The 27,900-nt window shown below is 38.6% G+C and overlaps 3 protein-coding genes across 5 annotated transcripts in view; 1 reads left to right on the plus strand and 2 right to left on the minus strand.

Moving 5' to 3' along the window:
• abcb7 (ATP-binding cassette, sub-family B (MDR/TAP), member 7) overlaps positions 1-15,493 on the minus strand; it is a 33,979-nt gene extending 18,486 nt beyond the window's left edge. Inside the window, exons 1-8 of one of the 2 annotated variants that reach the window (XM_015042878.1) lie at positions 15,321-15,493; positions 12,448-12,531; positions 12,280-12,357; positions 11,187-11,306; positions 4,846-4,978; positions 2,371-2,639; positions 505-593; positions 236-323 (exon numbers count right to left, since the gene is read on the minus strand). In XM_015042878.1, coding sequence (XP_014898364.1) covers positions 236-323; positions 505-593; positions 2,371-2,639; positions 4,846-4,978; positions 11,187-11,306; positions 12,280-12,357; positions 12,448-12,531; positions 15,321-15,470 — 1,011 coding nt within the window. In that variant the 5' untranslated portion in view covers positions 15,471-15,493. Of the gene's footprint in view, positions 1-235; positions 324-504; positions 594-2,370; positions 2,640-4,845; positions 4,979-11,186; positions 11,307-12,279; positions 12,358-12,447; positions 12,532-15,266 lie in introns of both variants that reach the window. The other variant, XM_015042877.1, reaches the window with a different exon arrangement.
• Positions 15,494-15,540: 47 nt separating this feature from the next.
• uprt (uracil phosphoribosyltransferase (FUR1) homolog (S. cerevisiae)) lies at positions 15,541-21,314 on the plus strand. 2 transcript variants are annotated; one of them, XM_015042880.1, is made up of 7 exons: positions 15,541-16,065; positions 16,903-16,945; positions 17,037-17,106; positions 17,250-17,312; positions 18,920-19,081; positions 19,620-19,718; positions 20,929-21,314. In XM_015042880.1, exons 1-7 carry the CDS (start codon positions 15,833-15,835, stop codon positions 21,033-21,035), a joined length of 777 nt encoding a protein of 258 aa, XP_014898366.1. In that variant the 5' UTR covers positions 15,541-15,832; the 3' UTR covers positions 21,036-21,314. The 2 variants fall into 2 exon arrangements, with proteins under 2 accessions (XP_014898366.1, XP_014898367.1); XM_015042881.1 differs by lacking the exon at positions 19,620-19,718 and having other exon boundaries at positions 15,814-16,065.
• A 42-nt stretch (positions 21,315-21,356) lies between these two features.
• Positions 21,357-27,343, minus strand: zdhhc15b (zDHHC palmitoyltransferase 15b). The gene is made up of 11 exons (XM_015042879.1): positions 27,150-27,343; positions 26,784-26,810; positions 26,590-26,684; positions 26,377-26,497; positions 26,103-26,172; positions 24,561-24,593; positions 24,352-24,472; positions 24,078-24,210; positions 23,785-23,911; positions 23,517-23,632; positions 21,357-22,963 (listed from the first exon to the last, which is right to left on the minus strand). The coding sequence occupies exons 1-11, from the start codon at positions 27,271-27,273 to the stop codon at positions 22,920-22,922; spliced, it is 1,011 nt and encodes a 336-aa protein (XP_014898365.1). The 5' UTR covers positions 27,274-27,343; the 3' UTR covers positions 21,357-22,919.
• Positions 27,344-27,900: the final 557 nt, after the last annotated feature.

The following is a 27,900-nucleotide window of genomic DNA, read 5'->3' on the forward strand; positions in this document are numbered from 1 at the left end:
TTTTGTTGGGGGTGGGTGTAAAAGAAAAAAAAAAAAAAAAAAAAAAAAAAAACAGATCATTTTAAGCTGGAACAAGAAGGAACTTTAAGAGAATAACAACAGTTGAGTCAAAACGGATTAAGCTTGAAGTTAATTTAACAAATTATTTCAGATTGATCATCAATGTTTAAAAAAAATAGTCAGGAGACACGAGGCTAAGAAGAGCAAACAGATAGATGTAGGCGTGGTGACTTACCTTCACAGTCTCGTAGTTAAGCAGCGAGTCAATCGCTGCATTTCCTGCTTCGTTGTCTGCTTTGTTCATCTCAATGCGGAAACGAGTCCTGTGTGCCGAGACACATGCATGGTGACCTGAGAGCTTTCATTAGTACGCTTCAGCCAGTGGGTGACATAATTTTTTTTTTTACTGGTAGCACATGGAGCCGCTAAGGTATTTACAGAGCTTGTCAGGGAATAACAATCCTGACCTACAGACAGACAGAAAAGTCACAGAAATCTTCCTACCTCCACTGAGTAACAAGAATTGTGAAAATAGTATACGCTGACAAGGTGCCCAAGGCCACTGCTGCAAACTGTCCGCCACACTTGTAATACTGTGGAAGAGAAGAGCAAGACAGGCCATCTTTATGTGCAGTAATTCAACATCTTTGGAATAAAATCCCCAAAAACCACACCATGCTCAGTGACCCAATGCTGGTATCACTCAAGGTTATAAGAGGGTCCTGAAAAATACGGGAAGTAATCGTATTAATACTTAGAATTTGGGCACTGCTAAAATTACAAATAGTCTGCTAGTTTTCCTTCAGCAACACGATGAAATCATACAATAGTTTACTTTGGATTGAATGGGGATGGGAAGCTGCTCCAAACTTTGGGATTCATCAGTGACACTAATGGACTGCATTTCCAACAAAAGTTCAAATCCTATTTACAATGTAAATGAGACAACATCTCTGAAAATAATTTGCAGACAATCAGCTGCGAAGATTGCAGAGGTGATGCGAAGCCCTGAGTGGCGAAGAGCTGAACGGCGCAGACGGCAAGGTGGAACAAACCTCCCGATGCCATGGTGCCCAGAAATACCCAAAATGATGGACCTGACGTTCTCTGGGTATCCATTTGGAGGAGTTTTATTATTTTTTGGAAGTTCAAAAAATTAAATTGGAATTTGTTTAACATATTCTAGCTTTGTGAGTCATGGTTTAAGATGATTTTTAAAATGGAAAACATACATTCTTTTACAAAGACGTGGAAATTAAGAAAAAAAAAAAGAAACAAGTTTAGTAATCAAGACCTTCAGGGATTTAAATTCAGACAAATCTTATAAAGAAATACAAAATTCACTTTTCAAATGATCATCTTAGTTATGTGCAAAAAGCTTCACGCCTGTTGAACCCTATGCAGGAAATGAACGTGTTCTGTTGACCGATTATAGTTAAACTTGAAGAATAAAGACTCAAAAAAAAACAATAATTCAACATATTGTGCTATGATTTACAAAGAAATCAACATGAAGTAATCTAAAAATGCTTCTAAAGCCTATTTTCAATGAATCACAGGAAAGATTTTGTGGCTCTGTTTCAGCCAGCTGATCGGCGGTGAGCAATAATATTTGGTTTACTAAATCCTCTTTGTCCATACAGCTAGAGAAAACTTTGGTCATGCCATCGCTGACAATGGTAAATATTTTTGTTCTTTAAACAGTAACTGTTTTTAATAAACATAAAATACAGTGATCAGAAAACAAATTTTTGTATCTAATCACTCATCATGCTTACAAAAACAAAAATTCTGTTTTATGCACATGTATAAACACAGATAGTCAATGCAAGAAAACTGAAGGACTGCAGCCAAATACTTTTAAGATTATGCCGTTTTAAAACTAAAGCTGATAATTTGCACAGAGCTTGTTTCTAACCTAGTAAATAGTCTGACAGCCTACCTAGCCTATTCTAAATATTTTGAAAACTAAATATTTGAAAACTACTATTTAGGAGCATGAATTTAGATGCTGCTCATTCAACATTGTTATTCAAATCAACGTATCAAAAAATAAAAAACATATTAACTTTAATTATCAATATGTTGTATTATTTCTGCAGCAGTACCAATAATAAGCATCATGTACAAAAATAATGATATTGCTTTTTGTGTAAAACTTTGGGATCAGAACAGAGAAACTGTTCAACTTGACTCACGGTTCAGAACCTCACACTGGTCCATCATTACTAAAAATGCTCTGTGGTTGGCGAAAACTTTCAGTGCAGGACTCCATTTGCAAAGAAGTGTGCAGTTTTATTTTTCAGAAAATTATTTTTTATCCCAAGCAAACTAAACTCTGTAGACACTGTGTCAAATCCCAACACTCACCAAAATACCACTGACAAGGGCCATCTCAAAGACTGTGGGTCCCAGGTTGAAGACGAGAGCGCTGAGGACGAAGGAGATGCCCCTAGTGCCGCGGTCGATTGCCTTTGACAGCGCCCCCGTCTGGCGGCTGAGGTGGAACCCCAGGTCCAGGTTGTGCAGGTGCAGAAAGACGTTCTTAGCGATGCGTCGGATGGAGCTCTGGGCCACTTTGCCGAACACCGTGTTCCTCAGCTCATTAAAGAAGGCTGCACAAGCCCGAGAGAGACCATCTGGAGAAGCAGAAGAGACGGGGAGTTTTAAGACGCCTGCTGTGAAAAGCAGGAATATTTACACGGTACTGAAATCGTGTGTGACCGTGAACTAAGGGTTCTGAAATAAGACAAAAATGTGATTTTAAACGTTAACACCCTGAAATAAATTACTGTATACGGAAGCAGATGAGATTTTCAAGCCTTTTGACTGCAGAAAGGCAGAGGAAGTACGAGGTGGAGGGACCTATCTTTCAAATCATCTCTGGCCTGTAAGCGCTGCAGTGCTCCAGCAACAGCCTCCCACCAGTAATTACATACTATGATGCTCTGTAAAGCCTCAATACACAACAGACTGGAGACAGGGAGGGCATCTGAGCGTGCTCAGAAATGTTGTGTGTGTGCGGGTCACATGTGTGATCAGAATACAAGAAGAGCGAGGCGGACTTAAAGAGAGTGTCACAGAAAGTTTTCAATTACCAGGATTAATTTCAACACTTCCTCTAAAGGATGAGGGTGGACGCAAGGGAGATCGCTTTTCTTTACACCATTTTAATTAATGCCTAATTTTATACTGAACAAAATTAATCTAAACTAGCTCAGTTAAATAAAATTAACAACTTCACACTATAAAAAAAATGAAGGTAATTATTTGATCTCACAAAACGCATATAACTGTGCTACAATTACATGCCTCAAATTGATAAGAGTTTGGGTTGAAAAGGTACATGCTGCCTCTGAGCTGTGCGAACACATGTGCTAATCTCTCTGTCTGTTGGTCTTCACGGGGCTGTAATGTGGCGTTAAATAGGAATGCTCATCTAATGAACAATGTGTCCACATCTGACAAGGTAGGACGAGCACTGTGCAACCTTGACAGCAAAATTACACCAGTCACTGCAGGCTTCAAATCCAGAGCCCAGAGTGTCCAAAAGAAGGAACAAAAACAATGGTTTCTCTTATTTAGATGGTTCGCCACGTTCCTCTAAAAATGGGCAACACAGCATCTTGTAAAGTTATAACTTTCACATTTATGTCAAACCTCAAAGATTTTTGTTGAGCTTGTGTGGGACAGAATAACAAAAAGCACTTTTTTTTTTCAATAAGTGGTCTTTGTATATTATTTATTCTAATATCCTTAAATGAAATAAAGTGCAATAAATTGTTTATCAAATTTACATAGCTACATCGGGTAAACCTGTGATACTTACCAATGCATGACTATTCCTGTCGGCCAGGAATAGAGAGCGTTAATCAGACAAGAGGAATGTGAAAACTCTGGATGAGCTGCAGAGATCCAATTTACTCAAAGGACAAATATTAAGTCAGAGAACCCCCAATATGTGTGTTAGTCGAAAAGTAGCAAAAACAAAGTCATTGTTGAAATCATGTTTGCATCAAGCAAGAGCTGCACATTATATCAAATCGCAATTGCAATATTAATGTGTGCAATATCACAAAGGACTGTTCAGATTTAAAGTTTGGCAGAATAGATCATTTTAAGTGCCGTGCATTAACACTCAGTACACCAATAATACATTTTGCCATCTGGACAGTCTAACGACTCTCGATGTTCAAACACGATGTATACTTTTAGTGGCATAGAGGTCAGACTAAATAATGTGGACATTTTTGATAAGAAAAAAAGTCAAATCCATGCTTCACACACACTTCTCAGATATTACTACCGCATATAATTTATCTTCCACCTCAAAATAATGTGCTTGATGATCTGTGATGTAAAATGGCGCTAAAATAATTTTTTTGTAATAAGTAGAGTTCAAAGGGTGTCAATATTTTTTGCAAGGTACTGTAAGTGTACTAATCAAAAGAAAAGGCTGATTAAGGTACAATGGTACATATGAGGTACATGTGATCAATGATGCTGTTTGCTGGGGTCATATTTTCTTGCTTAGAAAACCTTAACATCTGAAACTAAAAATATCAAAAAGAACACAAGAGATTTATTAACCTGTCCTTTTATAAGTGCATTATCTTCTATTTACAACTCAAAGCCCTTTAAGAACTATAATATGGATGAGGGAGTTATAAATAGACACAAAGTCAATTGCAGAAAATAGCTAATAAAGTTAATAACATGCAGAAGAGGTCGCGTAGCAGCATTCATATGAATGCTGCTGGAAAGGTCAGCATGTACACAACAGAGTCCTGCAGTCTCCTCGGATGAGCGCAACACCTGGCAGCGTAATACGAGTCTTGGACTTACAGCCAATCAGCATGGCCGTTGCCATGGTAGCCACTGTGCTTGGCGCGTCATTCAGGTTCAGCATGTGCCCCGACATCTGGTTAAGCTCGTCCACTGCATACTTAAACATGAAGGGCACGATCACATTGGTCAACTGGGAGGGAAGAGAAAGAGGAGGTGAGAAGGGGGGGAAAAATGGAAAATGTTCCAACATGAGTTTCTTAGAGAGACGACTTACTACCACCCGGCATCATAAGACCAATTAGGATGTCGGGCCAACCTTTATAGAGATAACAGCTCTACTATGAAGGCTATCCACAATGTGGAGTGTATTTATGGAAATTTTTGACTATTGTTCCAGAGGTGCATTTGTGAGGTCAGACAGTGATGTTGGACAAGAACCTCTGGCTGGTTTCTGTCCCGATTCATCTTAAGGGTGTTCTATCAGGTTCCGGTCATGAATCTGTAGGTCAATGAAATTCTTCCGTACCAAATTTGGTCATCCATGTTTTTATGAGCTTTGTGCACTAGAGTCATGTTAGCACAGGAATCCCTAAACTGTTCTTGCAAAGTTGTCCAAAATGACTTGGTGCACTGAAGAATGCAGAGTTTTTTTCACCAACTCTTGAAAAACATCCCCACAACATTGTTCCAAGACAAGTTCAATAATCATGAATACTTGCGCCACCCATGTGTTTGTTAAATTATTCTGAGGGTCTTTTGAAGCCAAAAAAAAAGCAAAAACAGGGCTTTTATTTTTTTATTTCAGCAATCCAATAAGTTGCTCTTCAGTCATGTGGACCTCAGCTGAACCCCCAACTGAGGCAACAGCTATTAAAAAGTTTTGCTGTCTTCTTTTAGCTCTTTCTGGAAATTAATTTACTCTCAACTTGTAGTTGCCAACCAGATGTTTAGAGGAGCCAAGAACCATTAAATATTATAATACAGAAATAAAAAAAGTTGGAATAAGTTAGTTTATGTTTGATAAAGCTATGTAATAGACTTAAATTTTGAAATAAATTACTGAAATAAAATTCCTTTTCAGTCATATTCAGTATTTCTTAAATGCACTGTAAACTGTAGAGGCAGGAAACTGAAAAATGTGTTTTAAAAACATGTTGAAAGCCAAAACTGTAAAATCTTTTTTTAATGCACACCTCACATCCAGAAGCATGAGCTTACAAAGAAAATCTAACACTGACGATGTAAGTGCATTTTGGGAATATGTCCAAGTGCCCACAATTTTGTGTTGTGTTGCTGTGTATGTATGTTCTGTTTTTCTTTTTGACTGGCTGTAGTAGTGCTGGAGAGGAGCTGCTGCCTCCTGCTAATGGAATTGAAATAGTTATTAGGGCTAATTAAAAGCACAGGGACAGCTGTGTGACTCAGTCTGGGCGGTCTGCTGCACATTAGGACACACAACGAACACCGCGTCACACGGCGTAGCGTTTTTATTTTGAACTTTCAAACCCTGAACCCAGGAGCAGGTTTTAAGGCTCCTTTTTTACTGTCAAGCTCTTCATTAAATAGTCGTCAGGAATTGAGCAAATCAATGAAAAACCATAAAAGTAAACCTATTTATCCAGCCAAAAGCCATATCCCCATGGCTCCTGCTTCATACACTTGGGTATTACACTCAGACAATAGAAGTCCTCTTAATCCCCAAAGGAAAAAAACAATATCTGCCACTTTGCTACCAAGACAACAGAACATGACACAAAAATAGCCTGAGCCTATTATCACAGAGCCAAAACATGTCCTCAATTCTGCCACTAATACATGATAAGGTTGGATGCGCTCTTTTAATCCATTAACGACAACCACTGGAGATTAAATTGACACTGTGTCAATCTCTACCTGGCGATATGTCAGCCCGTAATAGAGATTCTGTGTCAAGTAGCAGAAAAAGGCTCCGGGCGATGGAGAATTAGCTTTACCTTACGCTATGAAACACAGACGGGCACAGAGACAGAGAGGGCTTCATTCGAGGCCAACTTGTGTGTAACCATTCATTTGAAATGAAAATGTCACTGATAATGTAGCTCGCAGAGGTGAGATGCACTGTAACCACGTAATTATTCAGTTGATTTAAAAATTGCATCCACACAGCTGGTGGTTTCGGTTCAAACAGACAAATTGGTAAAATGGAGGTTAACTCCAACCACGCAGGAAAATAGAAGGAGTCGATTGGATTGTATGCACTCGCGCCACACTCTTTTAGTACACACCAGAGGGAGCCGTGCTGGGCGGCAGCAGGACACACTTATTTGGGAGCTTTGAATTTGTGATTATTTTCCAGGGTGTAAATTAGAGACTATCAACAAAGGAAGAGAAAACACATCACACACTGATTGATGCATGCAATTAATTATTTAAAAGACTGCTTTAAATGCACGCTGCTTTCAGTTTTACATGGCGTCTTCTCCAAGTGCAATCACTTAACGCAAGTGCTCATGATGTTTCTGCAAAAGGTGCAGGGAGAGGATTTGATTAAACGGGAATATTTAAAACTTAACCAGTGCTTCAAGTGATCTGTTTTGCAACAACTTGTAAGTATACTAAATATCACCAGGCTTTCGACATATTCTTTATTTTAACTTGTTTACACATTCTTACAGATTTTTTTCTGAAGATCTGATAGCATTCTGGACATTTGAATACAAATATTAACGTCTAACAATTAGAGTAATCAAATCTCATCATTTGGAGGTAGCATTAATTATGAAACAACAATGCCCTGAGAATGGCTTCAGATTTTTGATGCCTTATTTCTGTTTGTTTACAAAAATGGAAAGAAAACTTTTTCTTTTTTAAATAATTTAAGCAGAAGCATGGGTCCAGAACAATTCGATTTAAAGTTTTCTACAGTAGAAAGCGCCAGTGTGAGTGTCCATTTTTGATTGTTTTCAAAGGATCTGCAGTCAGTCTGTAACGTAACAATACTGATGCAAAGGTATTCAAAGTAGGTTGTGACCAGGAAAAAGATAAAGCATGTAATTTAGCTATTATTCAACAAAAATCCAATGCAATTAGTTTGTATTAGATTGGGATCCAGGATATTCTAGCCATTCCAAAAGATGACAGACACATTTCTATACTCCGTACGTTTTATTTTCTCCACAATTATTCAGACCTGGAACATGCTAAAAATTAAATTATGTACTTTTCCAGATTTTAACTGTATTTAGAGTCCTGTAATGTCTACTTACAGTACGTCCATTAGGAAAATACTTCTGATTTAACCACAGCGCTTCACAAATTGATTTTCCATATAACTTTATATTTATTATGATCGTCAAATTTATGTCTTGTGCTTAAAAAAAAAAAAAAACTGATTATGAGAAGTTTTGATGTTAGAGTTGAGCTGCCGTCTACAGCTGAACTTCCGCTTCACGTTGCATCGCTTTCCTGCGCTTTCAGATCCACCAGACTAGTGGCAGCAGTTAATATGCAAACACCTTTATATATATATATATATATATATATATATATATATATAATTATATAATTTTTAACAACCAAAGGAACCTATTTTTTTATAAACAACCTAGAAAATCCCTTTCCCTTCCTTTAAAAATATTATTATGAAATGCACAAATGCTAGATGTGTAGTATACTCACCACTTTATGATTCGTGATTAGTCTTTCATTTAAATAAATACTGTTATTTCTGTGGACTTTGCAGTGTTATGCTTGGTAGAAATCAACACCTTATCACAGCACGACAGCCTCAAATTACCATGCTTTTTATTGTAAGTCTGTTTTTTTCCAGCACCAAAGGGAAACAAAAGCAATGTCCTTCTGACAAATAACAAAAAAAAATTGTTTGTCTGAAATGGTGCAGCAGTACTTTAACACCAATCTTGCTGCATTCCTTTTAAGCTTTTGGTTAGCAACAGCTTTAAATCCTGAATCTAAAAGGGGTTTCTGATCTTTGATATTCAAACTGGCATTGTGTGCAGCACTGCAATGTGATAGCTATGGCTCAGTCTATTAAATTGTTTGCACTTTAAAGTGATTCAACAGATTTCTCACTGTATGCTCCAGAGGAAGGATGTCTTGGATTTCACAATACTCCTTGAATGATTTGTTGTTCCTGGTGGGATTTTTGTTCCTTTGTCATTTATGTTTATTATACCAATACTTAATGAACAGAATCACAGTAAATCTAAATGTTACCGTTCCTAATTGAGAAGTTTATCTTTCTTTAAACACAAATAACTTGCATCCTGCAACACACAAAAAGACCCACATTATGTCTGATCACTTCCAGCAGTGCCCACACTGAAATAAGGTTTTTGGAGAGACTAAGATTGAAACGTGGCTGACAGTTTGTCACCACTGGTGTTCAGGCACATACTGTTCTACGTGGATTAGTCACTGCTGTTTGGTGTCCTTGGATGATACGCTGCATGCTTTAGGGCAGAGTTATTAGAATTTTTTTTTTTAAATATGCCTCAAATAAAGTCTACCCACTCAATCACAAGTCTGTGCTGGTATATTTAACTTAGATATTTAGCATGCTGTTGCAATTATTAAGGCCTTTTGCTTCTTGATGCGTTTGGGATTTCTGTAATTGCACAATTTGCACAATTTCTTAAATTGCAAATATGATCACAATATCAATATATGCAATGCTGCAATTATTGCAAAAGGACTGCTTGAATAGAATATTTGGCTGCATATAATGTATTAAGTGCCAGGCATCCAATTTTTTCACCCCAGTGCTACATTTGGCCGGATAGAGGATTTTCACTGCCCACACTGGATGTTTGAGATGCTAAAGCTCTCAGAAAATGGTAGGGATGTGATGATAACAATAGAAAGAAAAGAGTCAGGAGAATTTGTGGTTAATCATAATCTATATAATTATCACAATACTCAGTAGCATAGCATATAGAGCAGGGGTGTCCAAAGTCGGTCCTGGAGGGCCGGGATGCTGCATGTTTTAGTTCTCTCCCTGGTTTTACACACCTGCATCAAATGATGGCTCGTTAGAAGGCCTAAGCAGAACACCGACTTGCTGAGGAGGTTGTTGCAACCAGTAGGGAGAGAAGTAAAACATGCAGGATGCCGGCCCTCGAGGACCGATTTTGGACACCCCTGATATAGAGAATATTAATCTGAGACTTTACAACACTACAAGCCAGAAAAATTACATCTTTTCCTTGCTTTAAAAGAAATAATAGTTTTCCAGGAGAAAGTATTGATGGACCCAGGCCAGGGGCAGTAGGTGCCAAGATGACAAGAGGGAACTACATGGAAAGGTCTTTTTAGAATGAAAAGAGCTGGACAATTCATCCCTTAGAAAGGCTTAATGAATTTCTTCTGTTCTGCGCAGCAGCTGATCTCTGGTAGTTTGTGTTTCATTATTACTCATTTATGGAATCAGCAGTCAATGACATAATAAACTCAAAGTGCTCTAGCAGGCTGCTTCTGACCCGACGTCTGTAAAAACAATTTTCCCTTTATTTAACAAGAAAACTTCTTTATTGCCATCACTCCTGCAAAAGTCCACTGACTGATTTGAAAGTCTGATTGCGGAGATTCCTCACAAGAAATTTTTAGCTTGACTTTTCTTTTTTTTTTTTTTTTTTTTTTTTTTTTTTTTTTAAAAAATGATTCCCATTTTCATGGAGTAATTGCCAACAGAAAACAGTGAAGTTGTTGCTGTTTCTAAAGAATACTCTACACACAAAGCAGATGAAGTAAAGTGCACCAGGGGTTTCTGCAAATTTCAGTAAGTTGAATGTAGGACTTTTAAAACTTACTTTAGAAAAAAACATGATTTAAACACAGCCCAATAAATTACTTAATAACAAAAACAACTTAAATAAAATCCAGGTTTTATCTTTTGCAATGCCCGTTTTCAAGCCAAATCTTCTTGTACCTGCAGTATGTAACTTTTATTTAAAATCTGAATGACAATAATGCATTTTATCAGGTGGACAGACTTTCATTGTCCTTAAAGTCTGATTAATGAAGGAAAAGAAAGCATCGAGAAAGGAAAATGATTAATCATAATCAATATAATCATTTGAATATTTAGCATTAGTTTTGAAATAACATGTCTTCCTGATGCAGTGCAGCCTTACCTCTGATCAAAGTAATGAAAACTCTGAGGCACTTGCTGCTGGTTGATAATATTTATAAGAATCCAGTATAGCTAGGTTATGGAGATTTATTTTTAGATAATTGGTGGCAAAAGCAAGTACCAAACGTCCCAAAGATGAATTAAAATGAACCAATAGCTATGCATAAAACGGCTAAAGCTGCAGAGGTCCATCACCCACCAAGTAAGGAAGAGCAAATAGAGCAAATGTTACCAAATTTACTAGCATAAACTTTTATAATAAACTTACTTTAGCTCCAGCTAGAAGACCAAGCGAAATGGCAACACGTGCCCGCAGGTCTGGCCGGTCCTTTGGCCACACGTAGGCCAGCATGGCAGACAGGATCGTGGTCGAATTCACTTCTTTCAGCTGCAGCAAATCAACAACATAAACAAAATGTTAGATCATTTTCCAAGATTTCCAGGCTGTCTTTTAAAAAGCAGGAAACACGGATAAAATCATGTTTAGGATCATTTTAACTTTCCAATCTGCGTTCTGTCTGAAAATATTGGTGAGTAATGCTCATTCTGCATTCAGTGTGACAGTCGCAGCAACCTTAAGACCACACTGTGGCAGACACACGGAACATCAAATGTCAGCAGGAGTCCCACGAGAGATCTGACAACAGCAATGAGAGAGTCTCCAGGTGGACTTGGGCATCCAGTCTGACACTACAACTCCCAGGAGACACCTGGGCTGTCATCCCAGCTGAGGCAGAGAGTCCGCCGGTGCCAGCGCGGTTGTTTACCCGCACTTCCACACACATCTGCCGTGGGGACTCTCGGCAGGCTACAGAATATGCGGTAATTCCTCTAATCCACTCAATATGGTGGCAGCATGTTCCAGCCCTGCTGTGTGGCAGCTCCTTGGAGCAAATTACAAAGAAAGTGTATCTATCACCTGCCTTTAATCAAACACAATCAGGCAAAGTGTTACACTGCAAAGGCAGCACAACTGATTTATATGTAACTTAAAAGAGCCTGAATATATCACAGCATGTAAAAATCTATATGATGCTAATTTATTCAAAAGCCACAACTATAACCAACCAGATTAATCGACAGTGAACCGATAAGCACAGATATGAACAATGACACTGCATTTAGATGCATGTCTACTGGAATCACATTAGCTAGTATTGATCCCCTATAAGTTGAAGTGATGAAAAGTTAAATTAACTCCGACAATGTCGAATCAATACCCTAAATACACACTGACACGGGCGCTCACTTTACATTAATTTCTCATTCACAACTTCCAACTACTGTTTATTTAATTGCTATGAATAAACACAGCAGTGTGAAACTTTTCGTCACTGACTGGACCTAGGTACAACACCCACCACATTTTTTGGGTCTGCACTCAAACCTCCGCCTGCGTGGCCATGCCAACATGTCCGCTTGTCCATCCCCTGCAAATGCTGTAGAAACATGAATAGAATCACTTAGTAATTTCAGGTTTGACTTTGTAAAACACACTTATTTTCAGCAGTTTGGAAAATACTACTCACTTTCAGCCCCTCTAAAATCCGACGGCTGCTCTCCAATCTGTTTGTGCTCCATGTCGCTGTTCGTAAGTGTGGAACGGAGCTCAGCTGAAACACAAGAGACGCCGTATGTGACTGTCGCCTTGTTTTGTTTACAGAGTCGTTTTTAAAATTTAAGCATGCTGAAACAGAATAAATACGGGGCTCAGAAAAATGGGCTCCCTTATAGATTTCATACTTTAAACTTCCAGCAGCCTGAATTAAAACAATTCAGGTTGTAAAAGTCAAGACAAGAGGTGCAAAAGTCTCTTAAATACTTCATGACAATAATTATTTGTTCAAATAGAGACAGGCTAGTTTGCATAGCTTTTCACAAATTAAATTATCTGAAATGTTTTGTGTTTATTCAGGTTATCTTTGTCCGATATTGAAATACTTTTGCACTCTGAAACATTTAAGTGTAACAAACACGCAAAAACAAAAGAACTCTGTAAGAAGACAAAAACCACACAAAAATTGTAGCATCTTACAAAATAAAAAAAGGGATTTTTAATAAGAACTGAACACATTCTGAATATTTATATTGTTTACTCTGTCAAAGTTTTAGTGTTTTACCAGAGATAGAGTTGAAGTTACTTCCTTCAGAAATCTTCAATAAGTGTTTTAAACACTGGCTTCGCTTACACATCGTCATGGAAACCTATGTTTTAATCCTTAAAACAACAGGTTCAATAGAAGGCTCAAACATGTCAGGGCACGCTCCAAACACATTTCAGAACTTATGAGTGTATATCTGCAACAGAATTTTGTTTTATGAACAGTTGCAGTCGACGTAGGATGAGAGCTACAAACACGCCTACAGAAGCTGAGCTGACTGTTAACACAAGATATCTTGTGGGTGGATTAAGAAAAGCACATTGATCTTAAAGTAAACCTAACCCATAGTGACCCGTTTCTATTGTTGTGCATAATTCCACGGTTGAGAATCTATATATACACACACACAAGACTATTGAAAAAGTGAGTGAGCAAATATTGAATCCTTTTTTTTTCCTAATTAAACTATTTTAGCTTTAATAATAAAATATGCAATGATTTATTGCAACTACATTTAAGTTAGGATGCTTCTTTTCTCATGAAGTGTTTTTTTTTTTTTTTGTTGGTGATTTTACTTTCATATCTGACCTCTCTCACTAAAAAGTTAGGACAACACTGAAATGAATTAGAAACTACATGTAGACCAATAAAAAAAAAGTCACATTGTGATCATTTAGAGTAGAAATACCTTGGCTTCAAGGTATTAAAAATGTTGCATTATTATTTTGTAGCAGTTGGAATAATTGTAGATTTGTATTTTAAAAATACAGCAGCTAAGTCGTGTTTTACATTATAAATACCTTGGCTTCAAGGTTTTTGTAATGTAAAATGCAAACCCATAATTATTCCAACCGCTACAAAATAATAATGCAACATTTTTAATTTATAGCATAGTCTATAAATGTTTTAGGGGTATTTTCATACATAAGCAAAAACACAGTTGTGTTCTGAATAGGTTCAAGTAGATCTTTGATATTTACTTTACTTAGTTATACTTATGTTTTACTAGCTCAATATTTATGCATGTCTTAACAAGACTTTCAATATTATAAAGTCTTGCTAAGACAATAATATTGGTAAATACTGCACCGATATCAATTGCTATAAAAGTCTATTTTGCTCTTCTGTTCCCATCTCATGTGTGCTTCCATCGCTCTGTGACCTTTAGTACTATGGACAATGTCATTTGTGTCCAGTGTGAGCATCTGTTGCTGCGAGAAAGCACTTTGAACTGCCTTGTTGCTGAAACGTGCTACACAAATAAACTTCACTTGATTAAATGTTACATTAGCCCATACTATTTGAAATATATTAGACAACAATTATTGCACTTTAAACACTGATTTGCAATACCAATTTTGCAGACACCAATGCTGCTTTGATAAATTAGTTACAATATTCACCTTTTAGCAAGTTTTTTTAAAACTTGTTTTTACCATTTTTATTTACCTTTGTGGTGTGGCTTCATCATATTTCTATTTTTTATTTCACAGATGTTATCGCAACGAGAACCTTTCCTTAGGTGCCAGATCCGTCTACAACTCTGTGTGTACCTCAGAGGTTTCTGTGAGTGGATGTGTTTTTATAAATTTAGGCAATCGAGTAGTAAGGAGGGCTTATTGACTTTTAATCCTTTATTTTCCGGTTTCTCCTTACATGTTTCCAATGAAATACAATAAATAAACCCTGATTTCGGTTGTTGTCTTTACCAGTGAGTAAGAGCAGAAGTACTTTCTGAATTAACATTTTCGGAATAAACTGACAGCAGAGTTTCGTTGATTATTGCCAAATAATCCATACATTTGTTGACATGAGATGACTAATGAGTTGTATCAGCCATAACACGAGTGAACCCGGGTGGGACTGAGGGTCTTATCTAACCTGTCAGATGGACTTGGAGACACGTGACTGGGACTACCGTAAGGCTGCACGGTTAGCTCGCACACAGCTGATACAAAACGCTAATGTACATTAAACACATAAAACATGACGCGTAACACGTTGCTTACGCAATTATCCCCCCATTTAATAATGTGGGAATAATTGTCGGTCAATAACTCAAAAGAAAGGTTAAAATTAACTTCAGATAGCAGTTAGCTACCTCAAACTTTAACAACAAGCTATGAAAACAGTAACTTTTGAATGTCAGCAAATATTTGAGCAGAGAACTAACAAATGACGAAAAAAGACACTGTAGCCGAATTGTTTTATCTCACAGTAAAAGTTAGTTATAGGAACTTTTATACCTGCCCTTGCGTAAAGAGTGTGTCCTCTCCGACCAGACGTCCCGTTTTACTCGCCACATATGTGTTTTGTCGTTTATAATTCCTCCCGTCTTCAGCGCCGCTTTTATTCCAAACGTGATATGAGCTGGTCTGGCGAATAAGAAAGGCCAGTTTTCTTTTTTGGAAGTGAAAGCCGCATTTTAGCGGTGCCAATATCGGCGCCATGTTTCACAACGGAGGAAGACGATTAGTCAACACACCGGGTTATGCGTCACATCCGGCTTACGTAGACATCAGAGCGTAACGGTTAGCAGCAGTCAGAGGCAACGCGTGCTTTTTCGTCCTGTTTTTGTCTTGTAGAAGAGATTGCGTAGACTTCGACAAAACGCGACAAAGTAATTGAATCTATTTGAATGCGAGCCTCACAGCTCCTGACCGTGTGGTTTCCGTGTTAGTCGTAGAAGTTTGAATTGAAGAAGCTAAAGACGGAGCACGTTTTCCCCCCGTTACCGCGTTGTTAGCGTGGCGCTCTCATTAAGACAAGCTAGCTGGCTTTAGCATTGAAGCGTTTTGACCTCGCTGTCAGGATGCCATGCCACAATCAGCAGCTGAACAGTGTCAACAGTGGCCAGGAGCACCCGATGAAGCAGGTTCGGTTTGCCAACAGCAGCAGCAGCAGTAGTGTGCCTGCGGTGCTGAACAGCTCTGAACCGACTGATGTCCCCACGCAGCCGGCCAGCCAGGACAGCCTGGGTCCTCAGCTGAAGCTGCTCCCTCTGAACGACCAGATCCGAGAGTTACAGACAATAATTAGAGACAAGTGAGTCCCCGTTCTTATATCTGCGACACAGCGCCTTATCCGGTTTGGTAACATGGCCTCTCCAGAGGGAAGCTGATGCCCAAAATAAATGGACTGTCCATAAAACTATTCATATAGTGAATAGTTTAAAGGGCATTTGTGTTTGATAAATGATTTCGATACTTTCCCCAAATTTCATGTGACATCCTGAGACATGGTCTCGGGTGTATTATCCAAAAGACAAAAATAACTCATATTTACAGTAGTTTAATTCAATTTCACTGTCCAACATCTTCACTTAGAAATATTTTGTTTCTCTGCAAAGTTTATGCAGATCTTGGATTGTTAATGTGGAAGATTTACACATGTGACCCTTTCACATCCAAAGCGTGGTGCTGCCACTTCCACATATTTTATTTTAGATATGGTGTTGCTTTCATGCTGCTGGAATTGGTGCCAAAACCTTTGCTGGGCCTTTGTTGTTTATCTTGAAATAAAATACTTATGTCTTTCAGACATATGGAGAATACAGTAAAATCTTGGTAAATGATGCATTCATAACACTGGCAGAATGACATAATATAAATAGAAAACCTAAAAAGATAAAGTCTGTGATTTTGATGCACAGATTGAAGCAAAAATATAGAAGTAACACCAGCAAATTGTAGAGTTTGATATTTTTGAATCAATCAAAAGTTTGTGTGTGTGTGTGTGTGTGTGTGTGTTGCACCTCTTTGCATTTTAAGTTGATCTAACCTCTGCTGAAAAATTGTTAACCTTACTTTCTCCAAGCTGAAATACAGCACAAAAGTGTAAAAGCGGAAGCTGATCTAATCAAGTGCCTATTTATACTTTCAGAACGACCAGCAGAGGAGATTTTGTTTTCTGTGCGGACCGACTGGTGAGATCATATACTGTACAGCAACGCGGCAAAGCCATTTGTTTTCAGCTTTCTGAAATGGTTTCTGTTCCCTCCCCCACCCCAACAACAGATCAGACTAGTAGTTGAAGAAGGCTTGAACCAGCTTCCCTTCTCGGAGTGCACCGTCACCACTCCCACAGGTCAGACCGTCTCAGGTTTAACGCTCCAGATTTGAAAACACTGAACTGGTTTTTCTACTCGGCTCCATTTTTTATTTATCTTTTTTGCAGCGCTAGTCAGTACAGCTCCATTTTATGTCCGTGTTTGATTTTCCGCCCCTTAGGGTACAAGTATGAGGGAGTCAAGTTTGAAAGAGGCAACTGTGGAGTCAGCATCATGAGGAGCGGTAAGTGAGACCCGGTGCAGCATTTTAAGGCTTTTCAATGTGAGGACACTTTAGTCTGCGAGTCTCTACTTTTATATTTCCGCTTGTGCTGCACGTTCCCCTGCTGCTCGATCTCACAAGCTTAAAATGTCTGCTCGGTTGGCCGTTTTTCATCACTCTATGGCGATACAATAAGAGTGATCGATTCAAGGTCACTTGGAACGATTTTATATTCAGTCGGTTTTTGCCAAGCATGAGCTTTAAGCTCATTTCAACTGTAACTTGATGTCAAGGACGAGAACATTGTTGCCCGATCGGCGCGCACAGTAAACTGCTTTCTAAAAGCTGTACATGTCTTCAAGTGAGTGATGCGAGTCTAAGCACAAAGTCGTGTTGATCTCACCCGTGTCGACACATCTTTAATTATACATCGCAATCCGAGAAATACATTCTGTGTTTTGCTTGCAGGCAGTAGAACTTTTTATTGTTTTTTTTTTTTTTGAATGGTAGTTCTGCAGGCTTGCTGCAGGTCCTTTTCTTGACGTTGCTTCTTAGCTCGAGTATCACTTGAGTCACACCAGAAGCTTTGCACAGTTGTTTCTTTTGTAGTTGGCAAACAGCTCATAAACTTAAGGGATGAGACAATATTTTCTACAGTCCTGACCCAGAAGTGATTGTAATTTGCGTCTACAGGCACTGTACATCTAGCAGCCTGCCATAAAGATGCGTATAAAAGGTAATTCCTAAAGAGCCGTAAGCTGAAATATTTGCCTTACGGAGGGAATCAACTAAACGATGTGTCTCTCTCGTGTCTCGTTACATTGAATTTACGTGCGACTTTCAGATACTGAAGGTCGTATCTAGATTCCTCAGCCCTCTTGCTTCTTCTTTTGCTCGTCACCTTCCTCCTACCTTTAAGTACGCACGGCACAATGTGCTGTCACTGTCAACACAAGATATGACAGAGTGAAAAAGCAGACAATATGTATAAAGAAAAACCGTGGAGGACCTTCAGAAAGCTGAACTGTTGACAGAGATCAATTTAAAAGGTTAGATTAAAGTTTTTTATTTTTTTTATTAAAGCAAATAATGAAGGACCTTGGAAAACGTTTTTATTTCACACGTTATATCTTTAACGGCATATAGTTAAATCTACAGCAATAGATAAACTGTAAATTGATATCGTACTGCTTTATTGTCAGAGCATATCTGAATTTTATCTTGCATAACAGCAGATTTGTTTACAAACATACATAGACACGTGAACAGACAGTCGCAACAACCAATTAATCAGTCGCATAATGCATCACAATAAACAGTTTTCATTCTGATCATTAATATATTTTGAAGGGTAATTTTGTTTTAGTATTCAGTAATTGGAGACTATTTTTGGATTATTTTTTCCCAGATTTAGATAAGTATGGAAAAAGACAACTGAGCTCGGAAACATTATTCTCTGTCCCAATGTCAGAATATCCCATCCAATCACTGATTGTTCATCCATCCATTTGGCCGTATTTCAGCCATCCATCCCAAATTGATTGCTTAGAAATTTCAGTTTGGGAGTTTTGTGATGGCAAAGCATGTGAACAGAACCCTGTCAACAGAACCACGTTTGGTTTCCACAGGTGAAGCCATGGAGCAGGGCCTCCGCGACTGCTGCCGCTCAATCCGGATCGGAAAGATCCTCATCCAGAGCGACGAGGAGACCCAGAAAGCGAAGGTCTACTACGCAAAGTTTCCCCCGGATGTGTACAGAAGAAAAGTGCTGCTCATGTACCCCATCCTCAGTGAGTCGCTGCAGGCTCAGCCCAGCTCCGGTTAACCACCTCCGGTTGTACAGAAATGTCAAAATGCATTTAATTTTATGCAAAAAAAAAAAAGTTTTTTCTATACTCATTCATTGTAAAAAGTCTCCCTTGAGTTGACCTTCACCGCCACCACCAACTCTGCATTGCCACATCATACAGAACCATTCACACTGCTCTGATAATTATAGCTCTCATGGGGGAAATTATACACTGCCTCAGCGTTAGCCACCAGGCTGCAGAATAACATAATGAGGACCAATAAAAATAGGATCCTAATAGTTCTGGTTTCCTGTTGTCACAACGGGCATGTTTCTGCTGTTACTTAAAAATGTAACGGTGGCAAAGCTTGATTTATATACAGATAGATTTTTTTTGGGTGGGTAGGGGGTTGTATCACACCAATGGATAAAGTTTAACTAATGCATACAAGAATGCAATTTTTTCCATCAGATGAAGTGTCCTGTGTAAGCAGGCAGGTGAAAAAGCATGTCTAATATCGTATCTGCTGCGTCTGCAGGCACAGGGAACACGGTGATCGAGGCCGTCAGGGTGCTGATAGAACACGGTGTCCAACCCAGGCACATTATTCTCCTCAGCCTCTTCTCCACACCTCACGGTAAACCAGCACACAGCTCACAGCCCCGCTTTTCTGTCCGTATCCGCTTTCTCATCTCTTCATATGCATGTGCAGGATTGTTCACTGGTGCTTCAATGGCTTTTGACGATATAAGTTTGGAGGTTCTTGGTAATTTATGTAGTTTCTATAACTACCGTCCAGGTTGCTGTGACATTTAATGTGGATGTTAAAAAAAAAAAAGGATTTCAAGGTAATTTCACTTTGTGACCTTTCTTCCTGAGGATCCGTCAGGTTAAAACTTAAACTTTGGATATAAGACATATTTAAAGCTGAAGGGCACGATGCTATAAATGCACTCTGGTGCACTCTGGGATACTTTTTTTTTCCTTTTTAAGAATTGTTCTTGACACAGTGTAGAAAGTGTGAGGTTGAAAGATGAGACAATGTGAGGAAAAAAACAGAATTGAAACGTAGCCGATCCAACCTGCTGGGAACTAAACCAAGAACCGCATTTCTCCATTCCTTCCCAGTTTTTCCTCTTGATGTTGCGTCTGAAAGCTGTTTTTGTAAACCTTTGACCTGCTGTTACTGACTTTAGGTCGTGTTAATTATAAGTTAGAAAATGTAAAATACAAGAGTATTCAAAATCATTTTTGTTGCCATGATCTGCCATCAGACAGAAGCAATGTAATTATTTCAATAAAACGAATGTTAAGTGGAGTAAATTAATGTGCCGCTTTTCCAGTCTTACAAGCGAACCACTCAAATCGCTTGTCACCAAAAGCGGCAGCAGGAATTGAACCCACAACTTCCATATTGCGCGACTGTTACTCTCCACTGAACCACAATTTGCTCCAGCAATACGTCATCTCAGTTTTAGCATCTTATTAGCAATCAGCATCGACAGAAATCGGAGGCCTTCGCGTTTATTTCCTAGAGCAGTTCTCAACACGCTTCGATGTTTCTGCTCCAGAACATGCCATCATATCGGAACCAGTTTATCACCCATTTATTCAAATCTAGAATTGTCCTTTTATTGCAGCAAAATTTACATAAGCCATTTCTCTCGAGTTGCAATTTAAGAAGAAACGTTGTTTACAAGTTTCTGAAATTTAAGGCCTTTGAGATTAATTTTCTGTTGCATTTTGTGCTTTTAATATCCCATGTTTCTGTAGCTGCGTTCGTTTACGTGTCACTGCATTAGGACATTGCATTGTCCATTTTAAAATGTAATCCACGTTTCCTTTAGGAGCCAAGTCCATAATCCAGGAGTTTCCAGACATCACCATCCTGACCACAGAGGTTCACCCGGTGGCGCCAACACATTTTGGACAGAGATACTTTGGCACCGACTAAAACAGGACAAAATGCTTTTGGTATTTTGTCTGCAGACTTTGTCTCTGCATCTCATTGTGTCCTTGTGTCACGCAGTACTATTAACTCAAGAACTCAAGTTGTTGAACTGACACCTAATGATTGACCCCATTACTTGTATTTATTGCTTTTTTTTTTTTTGCTTTTTATGCTCAGACTGTAGAAAGAAAACCACAAAGATTAAAACATGGATCATTTTATTTTGTGTTGTATGAACAGATGAATCAATAAAGAATTTATATTTGTTTACAGACAGAACAATATATGAAAGTGGATTGATGTGTTGTTTTGGGGGAGGGGAGGTTTGTACGTCAGTAATGGTTTAAAAAATAAAATGTGGAAGCACCGTTCACCATACTCGAAACAGTTAAAGAAAAGAACCACGTTTAAATCGATCTCTTTGCTGCAAATAATCTCATGGATTTTTATACATCATGGTTTAAGAAAAGCACACCGCTTTAAAGTTTGTTACAAAAGGATCAAAATATACAGACACTGCCTGCAGCAGGTATAAGTCAGTGAACCAACATACAGGGAAAAAAGGAATGTAACAATAAATAGACAAGACTGTGTGATACACTTAACATCAACATCATCAATATTTCATTATGCTTTATACACACTTTTAACATGGTTAAAAAAAAGAAATCAAAATAAGTATTTGTCACTGGAGCAGCATCAGATATGGGTTTAGACAGCTGGGAAGCATTTTAAAGTGTCCAGATGGAACAGCATCAAAGCTTATTAAAGGCCAAAACTCTTACTTGTAGGCTTATAAGTAAATTTAAGTACAGAAATTAAGAGTTATACAGGAGTTCCAGCAATATATTTTTAATTAAAATTTTACAAACATTAAAATGTAGAATCTCACCCTCCTCCATCAGTAAGCTGATGAGAACAGGTTAAATAAATATGTACAATAATGAACGAGGATAGCTGGTATGATGGAGGACAAACATAACAGGCATGTCCAATAAGCGCACTCCAGAGTTCAGCAAACAGCATCCCAGTCATGATACACAAGATATTACTTCCTTCAAAAAGAAGAAACAATATGTTCAGCTTGCAACAAAGCTGTGCTGAAAAAAGCTTAATCAGTGCTTGCTTAGTTTTTTCTGTTTGGTGTGTGATATGTCTAATCTGATAACACAGTTGACTTCACTGCTTGGAAAACTGCTTCTTTTTTTTTTTGTGTGTTTTGTTTTTTTCCCCAAAAACTCCACAGGTTGCCTGGAAAGGACGATGCGATGGATACATTCTCAGGAGAAATTTCTCCAAAGCACACAGGAATACTTGCGTAAGGCGCAGGTCAAGTCAGATCTTCTAATATGCTTGTAACCTTTTGTTAGAGTAAAATTAAAACCTATGTTACACTGGGGGGAAACGTCAAACTGATTGGACAGCTGGGTCCCTACGTTAGACCTCCGCAGGCCTCAGGGTGGATTTTAATACTCCCTCTCCCCCCAACCCCCGCCGCCTCCTGCTGAGAAGGATTAAGGTGCAACACTGTAAACGCAGCCCAGCTGTGAAACAGAGGCAATGTAAAATAGCACTGTACCACACAGCATCACCAACGAACCAATAATAAATAACATCCTTTTTACTGAGGTAATAGGTTTTCTTCCTAAATAAACCATTATTTGCACTTCAGCTTGTCGTCCATCTAAGTTATCTTTCCTCATCGTGTAAAACTTAATTGAAAATTGGCAAAAAAAACAAAACAAAAAAGAGCAGGTCATAATGCAGACCGTCTCCCACTCACCATCTCCAGCATCCCCCCCCCCCGCCCCTCCAACTTCCACATTATTTGGAATGCAAACACATCATAACAAAGTGTTTGATAAAAGTCAGTATCATCTGTGCAGGTTAGTCGTCCATCTCGATAGTAACAGAGGGGTCTGCGTCCTCAACTGGAACAAGAAAAAAAAAAAAAAAAACTCATCTTAGTGGGCAAATCGGGAACTTTTTTCAAAGGTCTTGTTCGAACTGGTGGATTTCATAATAAGGGAGGATTGTTGCATTGTATGTCCACTAGGTGGTAGCAGAATATTCAAACAGCCGTGCGTGTGACTAATCCGCCCAGATTCTGCCTTCATAGATCGTATCTACAGTATAGAGTTATGATAAAATAAGAAAACAGCAAAAACTAAGGGAAATAATCACTTTAGTTGTTCCACTGAAAACTATTATTTCTTAACAAGGTTCCCCCACCGCAATAGAATAAATGTTCCTAATTTTTCAGTAAGATTTTGCTACGGCAAAAAAAAAAAAAAAAAAAAACTAAGACTTTACATTGTTCTCCCCGGGTTAAAGTTTAGAGAGCGCTGCGTAGTGTACTGTATCAATATCCAGTTCCTAAGGCTAATCAGTGGAGCTAATGAAAATGATTGTGTAGGGAGAAAAAAAACTTAAAGAAAAAGTTTCTGGAGCATATCTGAGTAATAAACAGAAAAGAGAACTTACCCAAACTTCCTTCTGAACCATCATCCGACTCATCCCACATGTCCTCGTTAGCTAGCAAGGGGTTATGGGATTCAGAGCTCTGACTCCTTAAAGGGAAGTAGTGACCATTCCCTTGGCTGCCATTACAAGATATGAAGAAGGAAATTAGTCAGTGTTACTTTTAGTACATTTCTTTTTTGTGTTTTGTTTTATGACATACAAAACTACTTCCTTATGTTTCTTAATCATATTTGTGATCATAAATTTACGTTCTCCTTTTGTAATTTACCTTGTGAAAACTGGGATGAACCACAGTTTGCGGTCTTCTCCAAACACTTGCAGCAGGTTTTTGTGTAGGCCAAGGCTGAACCCGTTTCTGTCAGGTCCACTGGCAAATACTGGAGCTGAGAAGGCCTCTACGAAAGGGAAAGGGAACTGAAAATTAGAATGTGTTCTCATGCCACAATTTTCCTGATTTCATTGGATTAAAAAGAAAATATATCGATATATACACACATCACATAAATGGCTGGATATTCCCTTAGGAAAAAAAAAAAAAAAAAACAGCATGTCACCTCTCACCTAAAGTGGATCTGTTCTTGGCCACTAACCAACAGTGGTAACTAAAGAGAAACATGAGACTGACAAAGAACATGAGTGCAACAAACATGAGGAAGAGGATATGGAACTTTGCAGGTCCATTTGGCAGGTCCCCCTAAGGACAGAAAGAAACAGGAGACATCAGTTCATGGGGAAACCAGTGGCAAAAAGGACAAATAACCTAAACAAACTTTACAGTAAAATTACACTGCAAAATATTTTTTTTTAAAAATTGAACAACAACAATGACACTCACCACCCAGAATTTGAGAAAATACTGAAGGACTGTTGCTGTGATGAACACACAGTACAGCATGGAGTAGGCGAGGAAAAGTAGGAAAAACTTGTAGTTGGAAAAACCGACACAGTTGTTTACCCTGGGAGAAAAATAAAATTTGGTAATCAGGGAACAGAAAAACAATATAAATGCAATTAATCTACAAAGTACTATAAGTTCCAACTTACCAGGGACAGTGATGGTCCATCTTTAAGACGCAACTAAAAAAAATAAATAAAAATATACGGTAACACTTTATTTGAAGGGGGTTGAATAAGACTGACATGACACTGTCATAAACATGACATAACACCTGTCATGAACATGAATAAGCCTTCATGAATATTTATGACTGTTGTCATAAAGCGTCATTCGGTAAATTATGACACTTTTAATACAAAGTTGACATTCAAAATGTCTTTGTTATGACAACTTGACATTAACCAGGAAATCATTACTGATATAAATTTGTTATAAAAGTATTACTGATTGCACTTTAAAAATCAGGTAACTTTATGTTATTAAAGGTAAAGTTTAAACAGTAATGATTTCCTGGTTAATGTCAAGTTGTCATAACAAAGACATTTTGAATAATGTCAACTTTGTATTAAAAGTGTCATAATTTACAGAATGACTCTTTATGACAACAGTCATAAATATTCATGAAGGCTTATTCATGTTCATGACAGGTGTTATGACATGTTTATGACAGTGTCATGTCAGTCTTATTCACCCCCCTTCAAATAAAGTGTTACCAAATATACTTTTTATGCATCACTTCCAAAAGTGATTGATCTTAAAACAGTATATCAAGGTAAATGCTCTTGAATTATTGTGCCCAAAAATGAAGTTTCAAGCACAAATGCTCTTCATGATCATTTTTTCATCCAAGTCTCATCATATTAAATATAAAAGAAAATATCAACTGTCTGAATACTAACATGTTTTTTTACAAGCATTTCTGGCATCCAGTGTTTGGCAAAATTGTCCACTTTCATGTTCTGTCACATCACAGCCACAAATTTCAAGTTGCCACACAGCTGGAGAGCTTTTGGCGAGTGTGTGTGTGTGTGTGTGTGTGTGTGTGTGTGTGTGTGTGTGTGTGTGTGTGCGTGTGTGTGTGTGTCAGATGTGATGGAAAGAGTCCGTAAACATCAATTTCCAAGTCCTGTCACAAATTCTCAGGTTTGATCTAGGTCTAGACTTTGACTGGACCATTCCAACACACAAATATCCATCGCAGTTCTGACCGCATGTTTAGAGTCATTCTCCTCACAAACCTCAGAGGCCTTCACAGAACAGCAGGATTCATACGGAGATTTACCAACTACACCACTTTTGAACTTGCTGACTGGATTTTCTCTAGAAATAGAGTAAAATGGGCTGGAAACGAACACTGTACTTTTAAAAAAATGTTTACATGTAAACAATCTTGAACATTCTGAATGACTTCCTTCCAGTTTACATCTACTACTGTACTGACCTAGGTCACAAAATCCCAATGAAATAAGTTGAAGTTTGTGGTTGCAGTGGGACACAATGGGGGGGTGGGGGGGGGGAGTTCAAGAGGTGGGAATGCTGTCTGTCTTCTTCTGCCAAAGCAATGCACTGATTGATCCTCAGGATTCTGTTTCAAATGAACAGAGCAGCATTCTCCTAATTATCACAACACCTACTGGCCACAATATCTCTCTCTAGATGAAGGTATTGGGGAGGAAAGAGAAGCTTACGTTTCACAAACGGAGCAGTGGTGACTGCGGTCGGGCTTCAGTACCTGGCAGCGGTCACAGAACCTGATAGCTGGAGACAAGAAGATGGACGAGTTGAAGGGACGACATTTGAGCTGAGCATCCCCCCACCCCCCCTTCACACACTTCCTGCAGCCTAGATTGAACTCGCAATCAGCACTAATGAAAGAGATGCATCTGCTGATTACCACTCAAGAGAGCTGATAGTCCTAACCTACTTGTTTTTATCAAACGCAGATAAACTGAGACGGCTCACCTCCGGATTGGGTTCGGGTGAAAATGGGTAGTTTCTTTGCGATCTCGACGAGGATTTGCTTCTGAGCGTCTGGTCTCTCCTCCATCTCGTATCGTTGCTTGTCCGAGTATGACAGCTGGAACTTGGATCATGGCATGAAAGCAGATTAATTATATTTCTCAAACCACATGCAGACATGGTAGATTTATACGGACAATCTAGTGTTCAGTCCACCTTTTTGCATGGTGTAGCAGGAGGGGTGAATATGGACTTCCAGTATGTCCAGGAGAACATCCCAAAGCAGACGTGAAACACCAGCAGATAGACCGCTGCACATAAAAAGAAAGAAGGAAAAGCAAAACACAGAAATCAACAAGAGCCGAAACCTGAAAATCCAAGATATTAAGAGTTAAAGCGAGAGCGCTCACCTTTCTCCAGTGTGTTACTGATTGTAACTGTTAAAACAAGAAAATTGAACATATTTAGTAATTCGCTGAAAGTGGTACCAATTGTTCAGAAGATGCATATTATCTGAAAGCTAACACAACTAGCCAGGGAGTAGTTAGCTAAGAGAGACAATAACAGCAGTTTCTGTGTGAAAACTAGTTATCGCCAACCTGTCAGAGGTGGCTTTTCACAAACTAAATCGAATGACGGCAAACATTAAAAGCCACTTCCGCGTTGCCCCGTCTACCAGTAACCTTACTGTTGTTGTTCAAGTGCTCCGCGGTAATCTGCGCTGTTTGTGGAGGAAAGAGGTCAAAAAACACAGACACGCAGTCCGTCACACTTACAAAGACACAGCTCAAACACGTAAGCATAATAAGACCAGAGCACAACGGCGGTGATAATGAGGACAGGGATCCAGGAGAAAACCCTCTGACAGCATCTCAAACCCCTGGAGAGAGCCATTTCCATCTGAGCTCCGCTCCTCCTCTGAGCTCCGCCAGCCGCCCTGGCGCTTTATCCATCAGCGACATCTGCGAGCGATTCACTGCCCTGAACTCCTCCTGTGCTACTGAGCACAGGAGGAGAAAAAACTATTTTATTGATTAGCACAAAAATGTATTTCAAGCATGGTTTGTAGCATATGGAAAGTAAAAACTCAGTTACTTTTACAATTAGAAAATTAAGTAAAATCAATAAAATATATATATATTTCAGTGCTGAAATGCTGACCTACTGAAAACCATGTCCACGTATTGTATTATTTATGAACTGAATACTTGTTATGGGCTCTTTTTGCATGAATTACTTCATCGACCTGCTCTCACCTGGAGGCGATCAGAAACTGCTGAGTGATTTTTTTTTAATGACCCTGATGAAGAAAAGTGTTTCCTAGTATGTAAGGAAAGGTGACCACCTCACCAGATCTTTGACCTTCTCCGTGTACCTTAGGAGACGGAGAAGTTGTGCCAGAAATCTTTGGATCTCCGCAACTTGAGCAGGTTCCAGATCCTGCAGCTGGATTTGTCATTTTGTATAAAATAAAAATCAGAATCTGGTGTAATTTGCAGGGCCGTCCAGAGGGTGGCCCTAAGAGAC

The sequence above is a fragment of the Poecilia latipinna genome, unplaced genomic scaffold (genome assembly GCF_001443285.1).
Source record: "Poecilia latipinna isolate Pla-1442-1.1 unplaced genomic scaffold, P_latipinna-1.0 Scaffold606, whole genome shotgun sequence".
Lineage (NCBI taxonomy): Eukaryota > Metazoa > Chordata > Actinopteri > Cyprinodontiformes > Poeciliidae > Poecilia > Poecilia latipinna.

Coding starts and splice junctions, on each gene's coding strand:
- uprt (XM_015042880.1), top strand. CDS start 15,833: ATGCCATGCCACAATCAGCAGCTGAACAGTGTCAACAGTGGCCAGGAG. Junction 17,313..18,919: donor AGTCAGCATCATGAGGAGCG/GTAAGTGAGACC, acceptor TGGTTTCCACAG/GTGAAGCCATGGAGCAGGGC. Junction 19,719..20,928: donor CCTCTTCTCCACACCTCACG/GTAAACCAGCAC, acceptor CGTTTCCTTTAG/GAGCCAAGTCCATAATCCAG.
- zdhhc15b (XM_015042879.1), bottom strand. CDS start 27,273: ATGGAAATGGCTCTCTCCAGGGGTTTGAGATGCTGTCAGAGGGTTTTC. Junction 26,498..26,589: donor CTGCTACACCATGCAAAAAG/GTGGACTGAACA, acceptor CCATGATCCAAG/TTCCAGCTGTCATACTCGGA. Junction 23,633..23,784: donor TTCATCCCAGTTTTCACAAG/GTAAATTACAAA, acceptor TTGTAATGGCAG/CCAAGGGAATGGTCACTACT.